The following is a 20,924-nucleotide window of genomic DNA, read 5'->3' on the forward strand; positions in this document are numbered from 1 at the left end:
CAAAAGGTCATTATTTTATGGCGGCAGTGTCATGATTGCGGTAGAAATCAGAACTCATTTATAAACGGCCCATAGCCAGCCGACAACCAAGCTACAAACAATGCAATGCTATTGAAAATCGTATCGAATTCGAATTTGTAATTATTCTTCCGATATCAACTTTAATTTTACATTGGTCAAAATTACATACACACACACGTGCATGGTGCGTAAATGCGGATGTGTATTGTGTGTGTGTGTGATTAAGAAATGCTGAGTGACTGCGGAAGTGAGTGTGATAGAGCAAAAAATTCAAATGTTTTCCAATATCATGCAACCAGTGTGCACAGTGTTGCCACATGGGGTATTCAATTGTGGGATGCATTAAGAAACATGTGCATTTTGGTCCATTGATTGACTCAGGTTATTATTTAAAACAGGCCTACTCATACAAATACAAACATATTTTTTTTGAAATTTTTGCCTGTTAAGGCGAAGATCATTTTTAATGATTTTTTATTTATTTTCTCGTTTAGAGTTAAGCTTAATGATCGGAAATTATTTGCAAGTGAAAAAGGAAAGCCAAGGACTCGAACCCACATAGTCACCAAATTACGTTACCTGGTTTCACTGGTGGTAAAGCAGATCTTCAGACGTATCGACTATGTAATGGCTTCTCTGTCCTAGAACTTTTCGTTTTTCAAATTTGTTGTATTTTGTTATTGTGTTGGTTTTGAAATACAAACTTTTTTATAGTTTCCCAACATACCGTTCAGTCTGATTTAATAAAATTTACAAAAACTAATTTGTATAAACACATTCCACAATTACACGGATATGCTAATAATTAGCATACACCTTCAATATTTTCACGAGAATCATGTTTCGTTTATTCTCCGGTTCCCTGCCAGCAATTGGAAGTGAGTTTCGCACTCCCTCGCCTAAGAGGGCACTCCGGAGACACGCCTAGGAAGATAGTTGGTGAATTACACAAACAATTTCTATAGCCTTATTGTCATTACGTTATATCGCGTATGACGACACTTCGGAGTAACTTCTGAGTGACTTCCAAGGCGATTGTTTACATTTATTTAATGATTCCACACATTTGAACAAATATAGAACATTTTCTATCTGATGATTATATGAGGCGGTGGTGCAGTGGTAAGCATACTCGCCTTGCACTCTGAAGGTCCGGGTTCGCTTCCCAATTCAGGCAATAGAACATCACATTTTTAAAATGACAAAATTAATGTAGGCGAAAATTGCAAAGAATAATTTCTCTAACAGAGAAGAAAAATAAATAAAAATAAAAAAATTAAAAAAAAATAAATAAAAGTAAAAAAATAAATAGAAAAAAATATTTTTTTTAATTTCTAGAACTATCGCGGAAATGATCTTCCAGAAGTGTCGCTGGAGTGACTTCCAAGACGACACGCCGGCGTGGTTCATTTCTTCACAACGGAGGTCACTTCAGGGTGACTTCTGCGACAATCGCCGCGAATGTTTTCATCGCTTTGGGCGACACGCCTAAGTCACTTCCGCGATAGTTTTTGCTTGCAGGGTTGCTATACAAGCATTTACAATTCTAATATATTATTTTCTCATGTAATGTTGATTTATTGGGTTGTCTTTCATAATGGAAACAATTTGTTCTCTCTTTTAATTGTGTGAGTGAGCAAATTGACACACACCGACAGCACGTGGAAGCCCAATTGAGCACTGCAGATTTAAAAGCAATGCATTCAGATTTATTATGTATCAGGTAATATTATCAGAAGAATATCTGTGCTAGCGAGGGGAACAGCGGACACTATTATTTTTCAAAATAAAAAAATGAATATCAAATGTCCACTATAAACTGGTATGGAATCGGTCGTTTCAAAATTTTTTTTTTTTATTATTTCATTCAAATTAGCAATGACTGATGTCGATTTGTTGGTTTTCCGCTATTTAAATTTCGACATCAATTTTCAATTTTATTAATCCAATTAACATTAGGTTTACAAAAGAATAATGAGTTTCTTATAATGAGATTTATCTAAAAGATATTGCAACAAATACAGTGAGCGTCAGAATAAAGTTTCCACCTCTCAAAAAATTTTTGATTGCATTATTTCACATAGGAGTCAAATATAGCACGATGTTATTTATAAATATGGGCGAATGCATCAGATCCCTGTCCATATGTTACGAAAACCTTTAGTATTAGCTAGGCCGGGGCGATTTTTATGGAAGGAAAAAAGTGATAGTGGGCGCCTGAATTTTCTGATTATTGGGATTGTACTGAGCAAAAAAGTCCACTAGACAATATGTCTACGGTGAAAATCGAGCCCCCGGATTTTGACTTGAAGTTTTTTTCAACGTTTTTTGGATATTTTGGCATATATGTATGTAGCAGCCAAACCACTAAGATTTTCGATCCAACACAAAGACAAAAATTGTAGCCAAGACAATAATTAAGAACTCTCTAGTACATCGCAAAAGCATCGGAACGCTCTTCAGGCAGTTATGGCCCCGAGAAAGTGCACATTTTTCGGAAAATAAATTACACTGTGACTCAAAGTCAGTGGGTGGAAATTTCCTTTTGGAGATGAAAGCCCTTGGTGAGTGTACTAAGAACGCAAAAGGAAATTTTCAGGATAGGTCAAGTTTCTGAGATATGGTGTGACCAAAATATCCTTGAAAAAATCCGGGGGCTCTATTTTCACCGTAGACATATAGTCTAGTGGACTTTTTTGCTCAGTACAATCCCAAGAATCAGAAACTCCAGGCGCCCACTATCACTTTTTTCCTTCCATACAAATCGCCCCGGCCTAGCTAATACTAAAGATTTTCGTAACATATGGACAGGGATCTGACGCATTCGCCCTTATTTATAAATAACATCGTGCTATAGTTGACTCCTATGTGTATCGGATCACTCATTGAAGTCTCTAGACTACAAATCCATAGAGTATTTGCCAAAAAAATTCGACAAAAAATTAAATAGAGGCCTATTTTATGCAAAAATTACACGAAAGCGGTACCACGGGTCCAGTGGGGGGAAATATCACCGGATTACACTAAAACACTCCTTGATTTATTGATTGGAGGCTCCAATATAGTAAAAAGATATTCAAAATCCAAAATATCCCTTAATTTTGTTAAAGAAATAAAAAAATTCTTGCGTTTGGCAAAAGTGTCAAATTTTGGGTTATTTTGGTAATCTTCATTTATTTCCTAATGAAACGTAGGAAGGGCCTAATATTTTCTGGATGTTAATTCAGCACTAAAATAATAGTTATACAAAAATATACATTAAAGAGTTTGTACACATTCAAGTATTCTAGAAAAAGCGTGAAGTTGAACTTTTATTGAAAAAATGTTCATTTAGTCTATTAATAAATTCATTGAATAATTCATAAGTTGTTTCTTCATGTAGCAATGTGGTAGGATATCGCCAGCGTTTGTTAAATATTATTTTGAGACATTTGTTTTGTATCACCTGGAATTTTTTAAGATGTGTTTACGCTGCTCTATACCATATTGGGGACGCATATCAGTAAGAAAGTCTGATAACACCTTTGAAAATTAAGTTTTTGTTATCCACGTTGAATGTAGAACTTCTGTTAAGAAATGGCCACAATGATCGGAAAGCCGACAATGCTTTCCGGCAGGATATTTCAATATGCCTTTGAAATGTATGTTTTTTGTCCAATGTAGCACCAAGATAACGTACGTTGCCATCAATATTGATTTCATTTCTTTCAAATTGAAGCTGTCGTCTAGGAATTCTCTTCGGTGACTTATTGAAGGGGAAAATAATAGTTTGAGTTTAATTACTGTTAATTTGGATTTTCCATTTTTTGAAATATTTACTACACGACACCAAACTTAATTCCATCTTTTTAAGTAGAGCTGATGTCAACTTACTGGACGATACAAGTACAGTATCATCGGCATAGAAGGCGGTATCAATTTCCTTAGGGACCTTAAAATCTTATGTATATATTGAATAAAGGATCGGCGAAAGAATTGTACCCTGGGCGAGTCCTGCTGGAATTGGCTTGAATGATGAGATACTTTTGTTAACGGAAACTGCATAATATCTGTTTTCTAGGAACTGCAAAACTAATTTACAGAGGTAAGCCGGTATGTTTGATTTTACCATTTTGTGCAAGAGTCCGTTATGTCACACAGTGTCGAATGCTTTTTCTATATCCAGAAGAACTACACAAAGTAAGTTCGTGTGATTTATAGAATGTATTCGCAAGTAGTTCAGACTTTTGTGAATCCGTAGTTAATTTTGTTGTACCGCTTACGAGAGGTGGCATTTTCCGGTTATTTGTACACCTTAAGGAGCGGTTACTTTTCCAAAAGAGTTTGTCTCCAGGCTTCAACTTATGTAAAAGATTGGATCATTTTTGATTTTTATGATGAATAAGCTTTTGGTCTATGTGCTTTGTTAAAAATCGAATATATTGACCATAAATATTATATTACAGCCAGTTACTAGTTCGAATTTGTTTTCTTTTAAACATTCTTCTTTGGCCAATAATGTATAAGATATCCTGTGGTAAACAATTGTTGGTCTCAAAATTAATTTTACAGGAGTGGACAAATTTCTAGCTGTGAGAAAAAGTTTAATGAACTTCTTAATTTCCGTAAATAACGGGTGTTTTTTTTAGTGGTATAGAACTTCGAATTGAAATAAAACACAAGAAAATCTTTTTAATGTCCATCATTTTGGCTTTATTGGAAGGATAATTTTATGCCATTAATGTTTAAATATGATTTCGGGCATGTGGCCGCCGCGGCTGGCTCGAATAAAGCCAATTCTAGAGGTCCAATTTTCAACCACTTTTTCGAGCATATGGGGCCGTATGTCGGCAATAACGCCACGAATGTTGGCTTCCAATTCCCCTAACGTTTCTGGTTTGTTGGCGTAGACGAGCGACTTCACATATCCCCAAAGAAAATAATCCAATGGTGTCAAATCACACGATCTTGGCGGCCAATTGACAGGTCCATTCCGCGAAATTATGCGCTCATCGGCCCATACACCAAAATCACGACGCATTGCATGGTCTCGCGGCTTTAATTCTTGCACAAGCTGGATCTTGTAAGGTCGCAAGCAAAGATCTTTGCGCACAATCTTCCATAAAGTTGATGGACAAAGCTCCAATTTCTGTGCACGGTGGCGAATCGATTCATTCGGGTCCTCTTCAACACTTTGCTCTATAGCGGCAATTGTTTCTTCGGTGCGCACTGTTCGACGTCTCTGCGGACGCGTATTATCATATAGAGTAAACGTAGTGCGAAAACGATCCATGGTTAACCGAATTTATTGCTCCGATGGACGATTATGTCGACCAAAAAATGGACGAAGCTTGCGGTAAACTTCGCGAACTGAACCATTATTTTCGAAATAAATTTGCACGATTTGCAAGCGTTGTTCTTTTGTCAACCTGTTCATGCCAGTTTTAAATCTATTCGAAAAACAAACCTGTAAAAAAAACACCCGATAGCATTTGTGGAGTTGTAATTTTCGACAGAAAGGTCAATGCTAGAGTCGATTATGTTTCGGAAGATGTTCCAATCTGTGTGATTGTATGAATATCTAATACTTGTCTCTGTCTTAAAGCGAGATGATATACTGCAGATAAAAGGTAGATGATCTGAGGGAATATGATAATCCATTGTTGTCACATTTATTGGAATCGATAAATTACTTAGAACAATGTCAACTGTTGATGGGCGGCTATTTTGACGGTGAGGGAAAAAAGTAGGAGAGTTTGGGTAGAACACAAAATAGTTTCTTGACTGCTGCAGGCTGTTTAGAGCATTACCAGCTGCATTGTTAACAGGACAGTCCCAAGCAGAGTGAAGTCAGTAGAATCTGGTGTTATATTGTTAACATCTGATATAAATGAATGGGCTAATCTAGGAGAGTATGCAGTTGCTATTACTACTTTCCTTCGGTTTATAATGTTTATAATGTTTTGGTTGCTGGCAGGAGTGTGTAACTTATGTCCCTGCGAACTAATAAAGCCACGCCGCCGCCGTTCGAGCTTTCGCGATCGTTACGATAGATTTTATAATTTTCAAAAAAGGGATTGTGGTTTCCCTATAAAATGTTTCATTCAGTCCTGCTATATGAATATTGTATTCATTTAACAGATTTTCAAATTGCTTCATATAAGAATATGAGGTGATACCTTTGGCATTCCAATGTAATATATTTATTGTTTCATTGTTGTTATTTAAGATCGTAGGCATATTTTAGCAATGACATTACAACTTGGATTTGTTGCTGTTTTGATGTACAACTGCTTAATTCATTAAGAGCTGACGAGAATATGTTAAACATTTCTTCAATGTTCAGCAGATCAGAACATTCATTTGTTATTGCGCCGGAGTAGGTGATGTTATTGTTGTTGTTGTTGTTTCGGATCGGTGGTGAGATATGTTGTGTGTTGTTGATGACTGCGGCAACACGTGTAGATCTGGGCTGTGCAACTGTGGCCCTTCTGTTTTGCTTTGAAGTTGTATTCAGTCTTATTTCGAGGTATCTTTGTCTAAGAGGGCACTTAACATCGTAGGCAGCATGGTCTGTTCTTGCTTGTCCAGGAAGTTTATAATTAAAAGAGGAAAATGTAGGAGGGCGTTTGTCGTCTTTGGTAAGTGGGCATTCCGCAGTTATGTGCGTATTCGCGCATGTCATACAGGCTGGTTTCCTGTTACCACCATGACCGTACATTAGACAGTTCCAGCACTATGTAGGTCTGTCAGATTTTTTTGGTTTATACTTGTTCCAAGTGATCTATTTTATAGATGGGCCCAAGGTAGATCCCTTAAGTCGCACAAAACAGATCTCTGAAATTGTTTTCAAATAAAACCTATATATGGACTGATAGCTATTCGAGAGACCTTTAATTTGATCCTGGTTTCATCCGACCATCTTTTATAGTCTTGGCACAGTGGGCTGTTATGTTCAGTGTCTATTTCATAGATGGGCCCAAGGTAGATCCCTTATATCGCACAATACAGATCTCTGAAATTGTTTTCAAATAAAACCTCTATATGGACTGATAGCTCTTCGAGAGACTTTTATTTTGAGCCTGGTTTCATCCGCCCATCTTTTAGAGTTTTGTTATAGTGGGCTGTTCTGTTCAAGACAGTGTTCGGAAACAAACAGTACCTTATCATAAGGTACCGTACATGTGCACAAACACTAAAAAAAATTATAAAGTTTATGTACACATACACAAACATTAAAAATCCATTTTAGTGTTTGTGTACGTGTACCCAACGAGATTCGAAAAGTTCGTCAAACACACATGTTTGGTACGCAACCTCCATCGTAATGTAACAACCACGTACCCAACCGAAAAGGTTGCGTACATCAGCGTGTACATTAAAAAACCACGTGGAGTACATCATAATGTACCTTTAGAAAGAAAGTGTTGGTAGGATACACTTACATTAGTTTGGTTAATAAGGTATTAAAAATATTAATTTTAATTTTTGTGGAATATATACAAATGAAATACAAGTAAATATAAATGAATATGTATCTTCAATTAATTAGGACAATAAATGTCATAAATACTTATGCAAGAAGTGAGGAATGCCTAAACAAAACGCTCTCTTAGAATATCTAAAATCTTGACATTTTTCAAAAGGGTTGCTATAGGGCTGTAGTTTATGGAGGAGTTTTTTATTATTAAAAATCGTATCATTTGTATTGTGAAAACAGGTGGTTCATTTTCAAATTTCAGTATCAACATCATCTTTCAAAAAGAAATGCTACAACACCACAATAAGAATTACTTTTTGCTTTTTTGTGTTTTTCCTAATTATGAATTGCCGTTGAGGTAACCAAGGACAGGTACCTAGCTGTGAAGGCAACTTCCGTTCTTTGGGTCTGCTATATTTTTAAAGTTTGTTTCCAGGTAGAATTATCGGAATTTTGGTTTTGATAAGTTAGAAAGTCAGAATTAGGTAGAAATATTATTCCTCGCACACCAAAACCATAATGTACCTGTCCCTTCTTTTTAACGTCATAAAAATTATGAGTTAAAAAATTTTAAACCACAATATTGGTTTTTACCTTTCTTGTGCAGTGTAATAAATTATAAACATTACCGCATGAATGATCTAGTTTTTGTGTTTGTTACACTCGTAGTCTTATTGCATAATTTATGAAAAATTTCGCGAAAACCCTTTGGAATAGTTGCAGGTAATTATTTTTTTAAGAAAATTAATTTTTTGCAAACTATATATGCAAAAGAACCCCCGCAGATGCTATTTAGTTCATTTTTAAACGTTAAGTGAAAATAATTATAAAAATGCCAAGACCAAAAAATATCGTTCTTCGTGATATGTTCAGTACAAACGAATCAAATCAAACAGTGTGTAATTTACAAAATTGCGTCAACAATGTTCGCAAATTTAGAGCAAAATTTGAAAAATGTGCATCCCGATTTGTATGCGAACTATATTGATCAAAAGCGGGAAAACGTAAAAGAAAAAAGTGACATCAAAGTATAATTAAAACAACTGTGAATCGTCCTTTACATATGGACGAAGATAAAGCCTTCAAAGTTCTTATAGAACCTATTTTAGTGTACGGGATAACGGTAAATGAACATAACGTAATGGAACGAATTATCGCTTTCTCAAAAAATATTAAAACGGAAATCTCAAACGATCTTAAAGGGATATTATTTTCCCTTAAGATGGATGTCACAACAAGGCTGGACATAAGTATGCTGGGTATTAATGTTCAATACATTAAACATGGTAAAATCGTTTTTAAAACTTTGGCTATAAAGGAACTTAGATCAAGTCACACTTCTTAATATTTAAAAACAGTTATATTGGATGTTCTAAATGAATATGATGTTGATTTACGTAATATTTTAACGATTACAACCGAGAACGGATATGCTCAAAAAAAACTGAACTCTGAAATGCAATTGTCGATAGATAATGATGCCGTGGATTTCGAAGAAGATGAAGATTATATCGATTGCCGAATAGCTATTGACACAATTGAATCAATTGATTTTAACATCTCATCCAACACAATTACTAGCATTCGTTGTGGTGCTCACACTCTCCAACCGTGTGTAAACGATGTTCTGAAACAGTCGGCAATAAAAGACAATGTCGATAAGATACGATTCGTGGTAAAAAAAAACTTAGAAGTAAAATGATTTTAAATTTTCTATGAAGTGAACTCTACAAAAAACTTATCATTGATTGTGCAACACGTTGGAATTTTCAACATATAAAATGATTGAAAGAATCCTGGAAATGAAGGAATTTATAAATACACTAAGCAAGGATTATCCTGATTTATTTCTTGAATCTGAAGAATGGTCTTTCGCAACTGAATTCTTGGGACTATTTGAACCTATTTACAATGCTACCATTAAGTTACAAAGCGAACAATTGTGCTATAGTGACCTATACATTATTGTTATGGATATAACATTTCAAATTGACGCTTTACCGGATAGCAATATGAAAACCCTTCTCAAGGAGTCCTTGAAGATAAGGAAGGATAAAATTTTAAAAAAATGAACTGTTTAACGCAGCTGTGTTCTTGGATCCACGAATCAAAGTATACTTAACCTGCGAACAAAAACAAAGGGCTTGAACTCAATAGTACACAATAGAAGCCACTCAATATTAGAGGAAACTCCATCGAGCAGACCACATGCAGCCAAATCTTTTTCCGATTATCTGCAAATGATAGATCCTACCACAGAAATTCCGAGTTCATCTAATTTACACAATTTAGAAGCTAATTTTGCCACTTATGAGCGGCAATCAAGATTACCACTAAATGAAAATATAATAGCATTCTGGTACTCTCAGAAAACCATCATCAGTGAGATTGCTAATATTGTACAGGCAATACCGTCAACCCAAGTAAGCGAGGAACGCTTATTTTCTGCTACGAAATACATATTATCTGATCAGCGCAACCGCACGTCAGCAACAAATCTTGAACATATATTAATAGTAAAAGTCAATGGGGATTTCAATTGTGAAAGTTGAGCTTTCTTCTGTTAAATTCTATTTTCTTTAGTGTATAATCTGTTACATATGTTTTCACATGTTAATCTTTTATATATTCGTTAATTTTTTATAAAATAAATAAATGTTTTCATATTTACTGGTTAAATATAAATATATTTTGTATTTTATTTATACGATATTCACTCTTATTTTTATGGTTGTATTTTTCCTCATGCCATTCATATTTAGTATTTCTTTATAAACATCACTCAGGTGTACGCAACCTCTTCATAAACATCACTCAGGTGTACGCAACCTCTATTTGTTTTTTAGGGTACATAATGATGTACGCTACGTGGTTTTTAATGTACACGCAACATTTATAACGTACGTACCCAACCATTTCGGTTGGGTACGTGGTTGTTACTTTACAATGGTGGTTGCGTACCAAACATGTACGCTACGATTATCGTTGGGTACATGTACACAAACGCTAAAATTTTTTTTTAAAGTTTGTGTACATGTACGGTACCCTATCGTAGTGTAACTTTTCATGCTAGGTACGCTACAAAACGTTATTGTACGGTACCTTAATGTAAGTTTTCGAACGCTGGTTCAAGATCTTTTTCAATACAGCTCTCTGATATATATTAGACACATTTTTATACCTTCTTCATTCATATTCTATTCTTTATATTTTAATAGTAGCTACCTTAAATTAAAGTTTGCGATTAAATTTGTTATCCCATTTTAATTAAAAATGTGTTCTGGATTTGTGTTTGCTAAAAAATAAAATTTTCCAATATAACTTAACACACATGGAAAGTGGTAGGTGTAAGATTCGAAGATACCAGCTAATAGTACATTGTATTATTTTCAACAATATTTGACATGCAAAGCTAACAAAATTTCATTATTGCCGAGTATAACTGAAGTGTATCTATTATTATGAGCAGCAAATCCACTGCCCTTAGTGGAAACATAACCTAAACCTAATTAATTTTAAATGAAACTTAAAAGCCGTACACATTAGATCTTTTTTGCCGGGTTAACCTTCTTTGTGAGGATTTATTTGACATAAAACCAATGGAATTGACATTTGAAACCCAGTGGGTTTGTTAAATCCGATTATATATAAACGTACTATTACGTTGGTTGTTGATTGTTATACTTGTATGATATCGAGGTATAAGAAAAAGCATATTCTTAATTTCTTTAAATAAATATAATCGTTCTTTTGAACTTTCAAGAAAAAATTAGAAAGTGTATCTATTATTTTGAGCAGGTGTGTATGTTTTTTTGGGGGACATACCCGGTTACTCCGGCTATTTCAGCCTTTTCACCTGAATATGTGCGTATTTCACTTATAAGTGCATATAAATACTGTGTTTCTTAGAACCGCAATATCTCAAGAATGGTTCCTTCTAGGAAACAAATTATAAAGACCAAACTTGTAGACAATTTTCGGTCTATAATATTTGGTCTAGTCACTTTTTGATTAGGCCGACAGTATAATAAATTTAAGACGAAGTATAGGCACCTATAATGTAAAGAAATGAGCCCATCAGAAATGGGTTGTCAAGATTCTATGGGTCATATTTCTTGATCCAGAGAAGGTATTACAACATATAGGGCATAAGTTGAATATACGGACTGGATTCGGATCGATGATAAAAAAAAATCGGTTTGAAGGAAAATTTTGTTTGCGTTAGCCGAGATTTGTTCCTGTCCATAGGAGAAAGTCTTAAATCCCCGGCCGAAGGCCGGCTATATATGAAAAAATTATGATTTAAAATAAACATATCGCACCTGTTCAACAAAAGGGTAGTAACTCAAAATTTTCTAGTTTTCAGTATAGACAAAAGATTTATGTTTATGTTAAAGGTATAATACACAAAAAAAACTATGCCATCGTAAAGATATATTTTTTACTACACTACAGCACTGGATTTATTTTTATTTCATTAAGTATTTGGTCACATTTCTAACCATTTTTCGAGTTACTACCATTTTGGGAACAAATTGAATACTCTTCCACCTGACGGAAAAAATTGAATTTTTTTTTTAATTGTAAGTTTTTTCTAAGTAGCCGGCCTTCGGCCGGGGATTTAAGACTTTCTCCTATGGACAGGAGCCAATTTAGGGCACGAAAACAACATTTTTTTTTAATTTAAAAATTTTTCTTACTTTAACAAGGGAATTTTCGGAACTTAAGAGGCCCATATCTCGAGAAGTATGGACTTCCCCCCGGAAAAGTTTATATATTTGTGATCAGGACAACAAGATCTACCTGTGGTAATTTTTCCAGATTTTTCCGCCAGGTGGAAGAGTATTCTATTTATGCCCCATTTTGTTGAAACAAATGTTTGTTTTAGTAGAGAAATTATTTCGACTTGTGTCCCTTTAACTGAAAAAATGGGCGGCGATTGATAACATAAAGAGGGAACAATTCGAAATACTACTCTTTTGCTGAAAAAAAAAGCGATGTAAATGCCTGAAACATGTGGGCGCAACTTGAAATAAGTCTCTTTTGTCGATACAGTGGCCTAATTACGTGATTCGATTCGATCGAGTATTTGCTCGTGAAAAAGATTTCGACACGATAAAAAAGCGGCATGACGAGATTCGATCGAAATCGTTGATCGAATGTTTCGAGAGTAACCGGTAATCGAACTATGAAAACCTACGTGTACTATAGGGAATATTATGAAGGTAGATGTAAAAAAGGTGTTTTTTGAAAGCAAGAATAAAAAACAAAACAAAATTATGAATGAAAAATGTAAATAATTGTGCAATTTGTTGAACAATACATTCTATAATAATTTCGGAATGAAGTTGTGCTATGAAAATAAGAAAATTATTAATTCTTGCAAAATCTTTTTGACATTGTTGTAACGGATTGCTGATACATCTACCTTAATAATCCTCTCTCAAAATAAATGAGAGAGAGTTTGGTGGATGTTTTGCATTAGCCTCTCTGAGAGAATATTTCCTTTGGTAAACAACGGGGGATGAAATGTTTAAAATGTACTTCCCTTATACAATAAAGGCTATTAATATTAAATATTTTCTTTTTCTTTTTTCCAGAAATGCTTATTATTCAACTTATTTTTTAACGACTGCAAAAGTAATTTTTGGTTAATGATTGCATGCATTTTAATTCTAAATTTATCACAATTTCTCAAAACGACTGCAAAGGACTTTTCCCAATTTCTCTTGTTATATGTATTGTCTAAAAAATGCTGCCAATTATTTACTATCATCGTTTTTCTTCTATAAAACGACAACAAACAACAATTTTTACATTTTAAACAAAAAGACAATAAGGAAATCTTTCATTTTATTTGTTTACGATAGGTAATTTGGCCTCGAGAAATTACTCGCAAATTTATGCTCAATTACCCGATAATTTTACTCGATAACGAATGTTGTCATCCCAACTTTGAGTACTCAGGTCGAAACAACTCGATATCGAATCACATAATTAGGTCCCAGAGTAGTAAGTTGAAATCGCTTATAACGTCGTTCAAGGGACCGATGGAATTTGACGCTATAACCGATATGTCGTTATAAGCGATAGGACTATAAAGGGCCCCAGAGATTTGGGACTTTTGGATATCGTCGTTATAACCGATATGACGTTATAAAGGACGACGTTATAAGCGATTTCGATAGTAATTCTGAAGAGATGACAATTGACTTATCGGTATTTTTGATGAAAGAGTAGACAAAACAATGGGAGTTTTTTACAGTAGGTGGAGTTGTGTCGTTTTTTGATGAAAAGTGAAAATTTCAAAATTTTGAGTTACTACCCTTTTGTTGAACAGGTGCGATATCGTGAAAACCAAGGGATTTTTTGAACTTTCGGAGCCTACATCTCGGGAAGTATGGACTTCCTGCCCATGATATATATATTGACGTGATCAGTAGTGCAAGCCCTATCTGTGGTACAAATTTCAGGTCGATCCGAAACCAGTCCAAACATTCATCCTGCTCCACATATAGCACCAATTTGGAAAGGTTAAAGTAAGAGCTATAATCTGGCATACATTAAGCGAGCACCCATAATGGACCCATTTTCGACTTTTTGAGGATTTTATGGAAAAACCCTGGTAAAAAAAGGTTTTTGCGTTATATCACCTGAACACCCGAAAATAAACCCATCGTATGACCACCCGGTTCTAACCCGGGTTTTGTACCCAGATGTTCGAGTCAAATAACAAAAAAAAATAACTCCTTTCCTTTACCGACCCAACGCAGAAAATTATGAAAAAATTACCACAGATAGTGCTTTTTATCCCGATTCCAACCATGTATTGCTTTTGTTGCGGAAATGTATACTTCCCGAGATATGGACCTCAAAAGAGCCAAAAAGGCCCTAACCTATTTTTCTCTATATAGCCGGCCTTCTGCCGGATTTTAAGACTTTCTCCTATGGACAGGTGCAAATCTCGGGAACGGGAACAAAATTTTCTTTTAAATTAAATATTTTTCTCTCCCGAGATATGGGTCTTGACATTTCGGAAATTTCGTACTTGTAACAACTTTATGTTGTTTATGGGCACCTCTGGAATCGGGCTGAAATTTTTACAGCATATAGCCCTTGGCACACTGAACACAACGATATAAAGCTTTCCGTTGGAAAGTCCGTACTTCCCGAGATATGGGTCTTGACTTTTTTACTTTTATCACCATTATTTTTAAAACCTATGCAATATGGGACTTGTTTCAAAGCTCACGAAGGGTACTTTCCAATGGCGCCAATAATTAAAAATGGTAATTAGATTTTCTAATAATAATTTATTAAGTTATTATTGGGCTACACGATCAAATCTCTCTTTTAAAAGTGTTCTTTAGTAGCCGGCCTTCGGTCGGGGATTTAAGACTTTTTCCTATGGACAGGGACAAAAGTGGGCTACGCGATCAAGACTTTCTTTAAAATTTAAAGTGTTCTTAAGTAGACTTTCTCCTATGGACAATGACAAAAGTGTTTGCAAACAAAACTTTCTTGTAAATTTAAAGTTGCCTAAGTAGCCGGCTTTGAACAGGAATTTAATACATTCCCCTATAAACAGGTGTAAAAATAGGTCGCGTGCATAAAAGTACTCTTCATAAGCTTTAAAACGATGCCCATATTGCCCACGTTAGAATTGTAAAATGTCAAGACTCATATCTCGGGAAGGATGGACTTCCCCCCGGAAAATTATATATCGTTGTATTCAGGATGCCAAGGGCTATCTACTGTAAAAATTTCAGGCCGACCCGAGAGGTGCCCATAAACAATCTAAAGGTGTGAAAGTACGAAATTTCCAAAATGTCAAGACCCATATCTCGGGAAGTATGGACTTCCCCCGGAAAATTATATGTCGTTGTATTCAGAATGCCAAGGGCTATCTACTGTAAAAATTTCAGACCGATCCGAGAGGTGCCCCTAAACGACATTTAAGCCCTTTCGGGGTCCAATTAGCGGGTAACCGGTCCATCCCCCAAGAAAATTATACATTTCCGTGATCAGCGCAACAATATCTACCTCTGGAAAAAATTACAGAAAAATCGGAGAGTTTTTACTAAACTAGAGTTAAGCCATCGATATTATACTGTATAGTCTATGAAAACTTTGTCCGCTTAGCTTAATCCGCTGCAGCTAATATGAATACCCACATTTTAAAAACATTTATCTGGCAACACCAATCATGAGTGATTGGCACAAGCACTTGAAAGATACAATACCAGCTCAGATTGCAAAAACTAAAAAAAAACAACACTACAAATCTCACCGACGAAAGGGGTTACTCATATAAACAATAAATACTGACCGAAAAAATATGAAAAAAAAAATATACTTACATTGATAGATGTTTCAGCAATTGATTTTTGATAAGAGAAACCATTTTGATTTAGATTTTTGTTTTCTGCTTTAAAAAGTGGTGTGCAATTCAAGAACTCCAACATGAAAAGTTGGAGTTTGGTATGTGGGAAGAAGCAACAATTTGAAGGAGCTATTTTCACAAATGTATTCTTATATTTCTAATGTAAACACTGGAAGTTCTTAAGAATGACACAAAATATTTTGATGCGTTTGCTATTTACTTTTATTTTAATTATGTATTTATTCTTTTTGTTTTTATTTTTTAACACATAAAAGACAACAACAATAATGAACTCCCAATTACTCTCCTCATTGACACATCACGATGAAAGAACAATAGAAGAAACAACAACCGCTCGACTACGACACACAAACACACAGCAAAACAAAAGTACAAAAGCAAGATACACTCTCTTTTGGCAGAGAGACAAACGACGAAACACACTCTCGGTCGACGTCGATGATTCTTTTACTTTACACTTCTATTATATTTTTGCATTGAAGGCATTTTTTCTTTCATATGCTTCTGCAACTTTCTTATTGGACACTTTTTTCTTACATTCTTATCAGATGGTAGATATTTTAACAATTAAATTTTGATAATAAAATCATTGTATTCCGTAAAATCGGTAATTTCTTTTTTTAGATTTGCAATTTTCTATGAATTTTGTTTATATTTTGTTAATTGTACACAACAAAGAAAATTTTTGCAAACCAAATGTAAAAAAGATACAATATTACACACATACACACACGCACTTAGGAATTGATTAACACCGTGTGCAACCGATTTATGAACCGCTCTCGCCGAGTTACAGAACACAATTGAATTCTCCTCTCTATTGGGGCTCTGTGTCATGTGTGGCAGCAACTTGGCCCCAAAAACAGCTGATTTTGACAAAGTCAAATAAGAATGAAGTAGAAAGCAAAGAGAAAGACGGATTGGAGTACAAAGATGATAGGAAAGACAGTAACGGTGCACAGTGGGATAATTTTTGTAAATATTGGCGCCAGAGGGGGAAATAAAATTTTGTTTTTTTTTATGTGCCTCACCCATGGTACCAGGGCATGGTAGAATAAGAAAAGGTAGCAGCAATACACAGCTGACTGAACTGGGTTGTAACGTTAGTGTCAAATTTCATATGACATTTTATACATTTATTTCTATTAGGGACATATATTTTTTGAGAAAAAAAATATATCATTCGGAAAAAACCATTTCCCAGAAAGACTTCTTCATATCAATGATATGTAACCTCCTCCAAGTTCGAACGATAAGCCGCGCAGTAAATCCCTATTGAAAATGTACCAATGCAAATATTTACATACCTGAATATGTTGTAAGATGTATACGTATAAGTACCTGTACCCATTGTAGAATAATCATCAGTTGTGAATAAACCACCAAAGTGTACAAAAGTGTCCTTGTGTTTTCCTCGTGTACATTACTAACAGGTTATGGGCCCAGGCAGAAATAAACGTGTGTGTGCATAAAGTGACAAATAGAGACAACAAGGAAAAAGCAGCAGTGAAAACGGAAAAATCAACAAGCAGTGAACAGTAATACATTGTGAAAATTAAAGTGCGCAGCTGTGAACGTGAAAAGCAAGGAAAATGAATTCCCTCTACAACATTGCGAAATTGGATGATACCAACTACGACTCATGGAGTCTACAAGTGAGAAGTCTCCTGGTACATCAAGACTTGTGGTCGGTGGTTAATGGTGAGATGGAGAAGCCTGTTCCAGATGAAAAGAATGCCAACGAGGTTACAGCATGGAAGCGAAAAGGCTACAGCAACCATCATCTTGAGTGCAGATTGCTCACATCAAGAACTGCACAACAGCGAAGGAGACTTGGGAAGCGTTGAAAGAGGTACATCGGCCAAAGGGACCGGTAAGAAAAGTGACCCTCTTCAAGCAACTGATCCAGATGCGCATGGCAGAAAATGAAGATGTACAGGAATACATTTGCAAGTTTGTGGCGATAGTGGAAAAGTTGGCAGACACTGGAATAGCTCTACAGGAGGAGCTACATATATGTGATAATGCTGTTAGCGAGCCTGCCACCATCATATGAAAATCTAGTTGTTGCACTAGAAGCGAGATATGAGCTGCCAAAGTTAAGTACCCTGAAGATCAAATTGGGTGAGGAATGTGATCGTCGAAAGGTCAACAACAGCGCACAAGGAGACGACGATGTCCAGATTTTTATGGCACACACAAGAAGAAGCAACGAGGGCAGAAATAACGGCGCAGGTACCAGTACGCAGAAAAATCATCGCGACTTCAAATGCTTCAATTGTGGGCGTTCAGGACATTACGCCGCACAATGTAGAGACCGAGGTGCAAAAGGTCAAAGCAACAGAGAATCAAGCAAGCGTGTATACAACAAGAATGGCAACAGCAATGTGAAGTGTTACAATTGCGATCGCCGAGGACATGTTGCCGCACAGTGCAGAGAAAAGGGAAAGTCCAGCGAGAAAGAACACACATCTGCAGTGCTAAAATCGACGAACGAAAAGTGCGTTTTGAACTCCAGCGTGTGGTGTGTCGACAGCGGAGCATCAAATCACATGTGTTGTGAAAGAGATATGTTCGAGAATTTGGTTGAGCACACAGAAACTATCGATTTGCTTGGCGAAAAGAAAATCGATGCTAGAGGCAAAGGCAGTGTGTGGCTGGCAGATTGTGACATCATGCTGAACTATGTGCTGTATGTACCTGAGATGCAGTGCAATTTTATGTCTGTGGGCAAGATCGCAGAAAAGGCAACAGTAAGGTTTGAGAACAGAGGCGCAAGAATTTTAGAAAATGTAAAAACAGTTTTGTTCGCCAGAAAACAAGGAAATTTGTTTTTGTACAGCCGAAGGAAAGCCATCAGTAAGAGGAAATCCATTGTGAATGCAGACAGGCCACAGAAAATGGGAACATGTTACGAACAAGAGTGTGAAGCATTTTGATGAAAATGGTTAGTCCAGAACATGTTTGATAAACGGCGATAAAAATATAGAATTCAAATTGAGATGTAAATAGTTGATAATATGAAATTAATGAATTATGTAAATATGTATCTGTATATACTAGAATGTAAGATAATTTATAGTGTGTCTATATTTAAGAATTGTGTGTCAATGTAAGTTGTATGTCAACTGTAAAGGTAAAAAGGAAATGTACATATTTTCATTGAGGAGGAGTAGGTATTGGAAATGTACCAATGCAAATATTTACATACCTGAATATGTTGTAAGATGTATACATATAAGTACCTGTACCCATTGTAGAATGATCATCAGTTGTGAATAAACCACCAGTGTGAAAGTGTAAAAGTGTTCTTGTGTTTTTCTCTCCTGCATCCCAACAATCCTCGCTTGTATAGGCGATACAACGTTTGTTAATATGTGAGGTATTTTGTTAAAATTTAAAAAAATAAAGCCCTAATAAACATGTGCTTCTTTGATTTCTAAAACAAAACATGGAAACAGCTTCGCCTTTTTCTATGAATTTCCAGCGACCTCAAACTTTTCTGCAAGAATTCTACTTCTGCGAGAATTTATGCATTTAGTGGAATGATGTGGAAACATAAAAATTGAAAATGTAACGAATTTTCATTCATGTTTTCCAAAATATTGAAGCAAATGTGAAAAATTATTAGTTTTTTAAATTCCAATAATTTATAGACATTTCCTTGTTTTGTTTACAAATACAACTGGCAGTAACGTTACAAACAAAAACAAATTTCTTTGTGGTTGTTGTTCGAGTTGTATTTGTTGTAGTATTAACTTTACCTTATATTTGTTCTACCATGGCAATCAGGCGAGGCAAGCAACCGAGGCAGCTTATGTACGCAGGCCTTTAAGGTCCCCTTTAACGCCTGGTTGCCTTGCTTTCCTGCTTCATTTCTGACAATAAAAATAAAAGAATAAAGTAGGCCGAGCAAATTTCGAGCTGGGTTGCCCTTTTCTTTTTATCCTTTCATCAGAAGCAAGCAAGGTAAGCAGGCAAGGCAGTTTATGTACGCAGCCCTTTAGAGCTGAATGCCATAGCTTATGATGCGCATTGAAATCTTCTAGGACCAGGCGGTTATCATCTCTCAACAGAGGTGTGATGTTAGGCGAATAAAGCGGGGCACAGCTATTAATCGACGGGATATACACATTCATCAGTTCTATATCGGTGGTTCCACACCTCATCGCTACCCCCCTGTGTTCCAAGTATGGGTCCCTAGAGTCCAGCTCAGGCGAGATAGGTATGTACTGGACGGACTGGTGCAGTAGTAATGTAAAGTCCACCACCCCTACTTCTCGTACAATCCTGGCGAAGAACGTTGTATCCATCACAACTCCGAAGATTGCAGTTATTTTCCACCTTCGTTTCCTGAATCGAAGAGACCATTATATTACTTCGACTCATAAAATTCACGATCTTACTGATCTTGCCACGAAGACAATCGCAGTTAAACTGCAGGAATGTCACATTCACAGGAACTGGAACAGCAATACGCGGTGTTAAAGGTTGTACCAGCTGTTGGGGAGGTGCATAATCCGATGATGACGAAGACTCACGAGGATCACGTTAGCGCAGCACGAAGCAATATAATCCCTGTCGTAATACTCCCTCAGTAGCAAAGAAATCGACCTATCCACGGCACCCGTTGCATCTCAGCGACACCGAACTATGGAGGATGAGACGCTGACAAACGGTGCAAAACCATGGTCCGAGGTTACTTTCTATTCCGGCGCGGACCAAAAGAGTCCGGAGCAGGCATTCCGGAACATGCCACTCCCAAAATTAAAATAAAAACGAACGTGTACATGACATGCAGTGTGCCTGTGACGCATGCGTTGCAGATGTTTCGCACGGTGTCATCGGTCCTTGCCCTATAGAAATTCAGACAGCTGCACCACCCTAGCGTAGCTGAGCCAAAACTACTCTCGTTTGTCGTTGCAGCTGACGCCCCTCAGCTGCGATTCACACGATAGTTCTTTATGGCATCTGCTGATTCGTTTGAATACTATTTAAACCTGCTTTATACCCCGGTTACACTATTGAAGGTTAACCCAC

General features: G+C 36.0%; 1 protein-coding gene across 13 annotated transcripts in view; it reads right to left on the minus strand.

Moving 5' to 3' along the window:
• The window catches only part of LOC141395229 (bridge-like lipid transfer protein family member 3B), a 191,002-nt gene extending 174,241 nt beyond the window's left edge, over nt 1-16,761 (minus strand). For 11 of the 13 annotated variants that reach the window (XM_073970783.1, XM_073970782.1, XM_073970777.1 and 8 more), the window contains exon 1: nt 15,841-16,689. In XM_073970783.1, the coding sequence (XP_073826884.1) occupies nt 15,841-15,884 (44 nt within the window). In that variant the 5' untranslated portion in view covers nt 15,885-16,689. Of the gene's footprint in view, nt 1-15,840 lie in introns of all 13 variants that reach the window. The other 2 variants (XM_073970781.1, XM_073970772.1) reach the window with 1 other exon arrangement.
• Nucleotides 16,762-20,924: the final 4,163 nt, after the last annotated feature.

This window comes from Musca autumnalis, unplaced genomic scaffold (assembly GCF_047663935.1).
Source record: "Musca autumnalis isolate F117 unplaced genomic scaffold, ASM4766393v1 scaffold_2, whole genome shotgun sequence".
NCBI lineage: Eukaryota > Metazoa > Arthropoda > Insecta > Diptera > Muscidae > Musca > Musca autumnalis.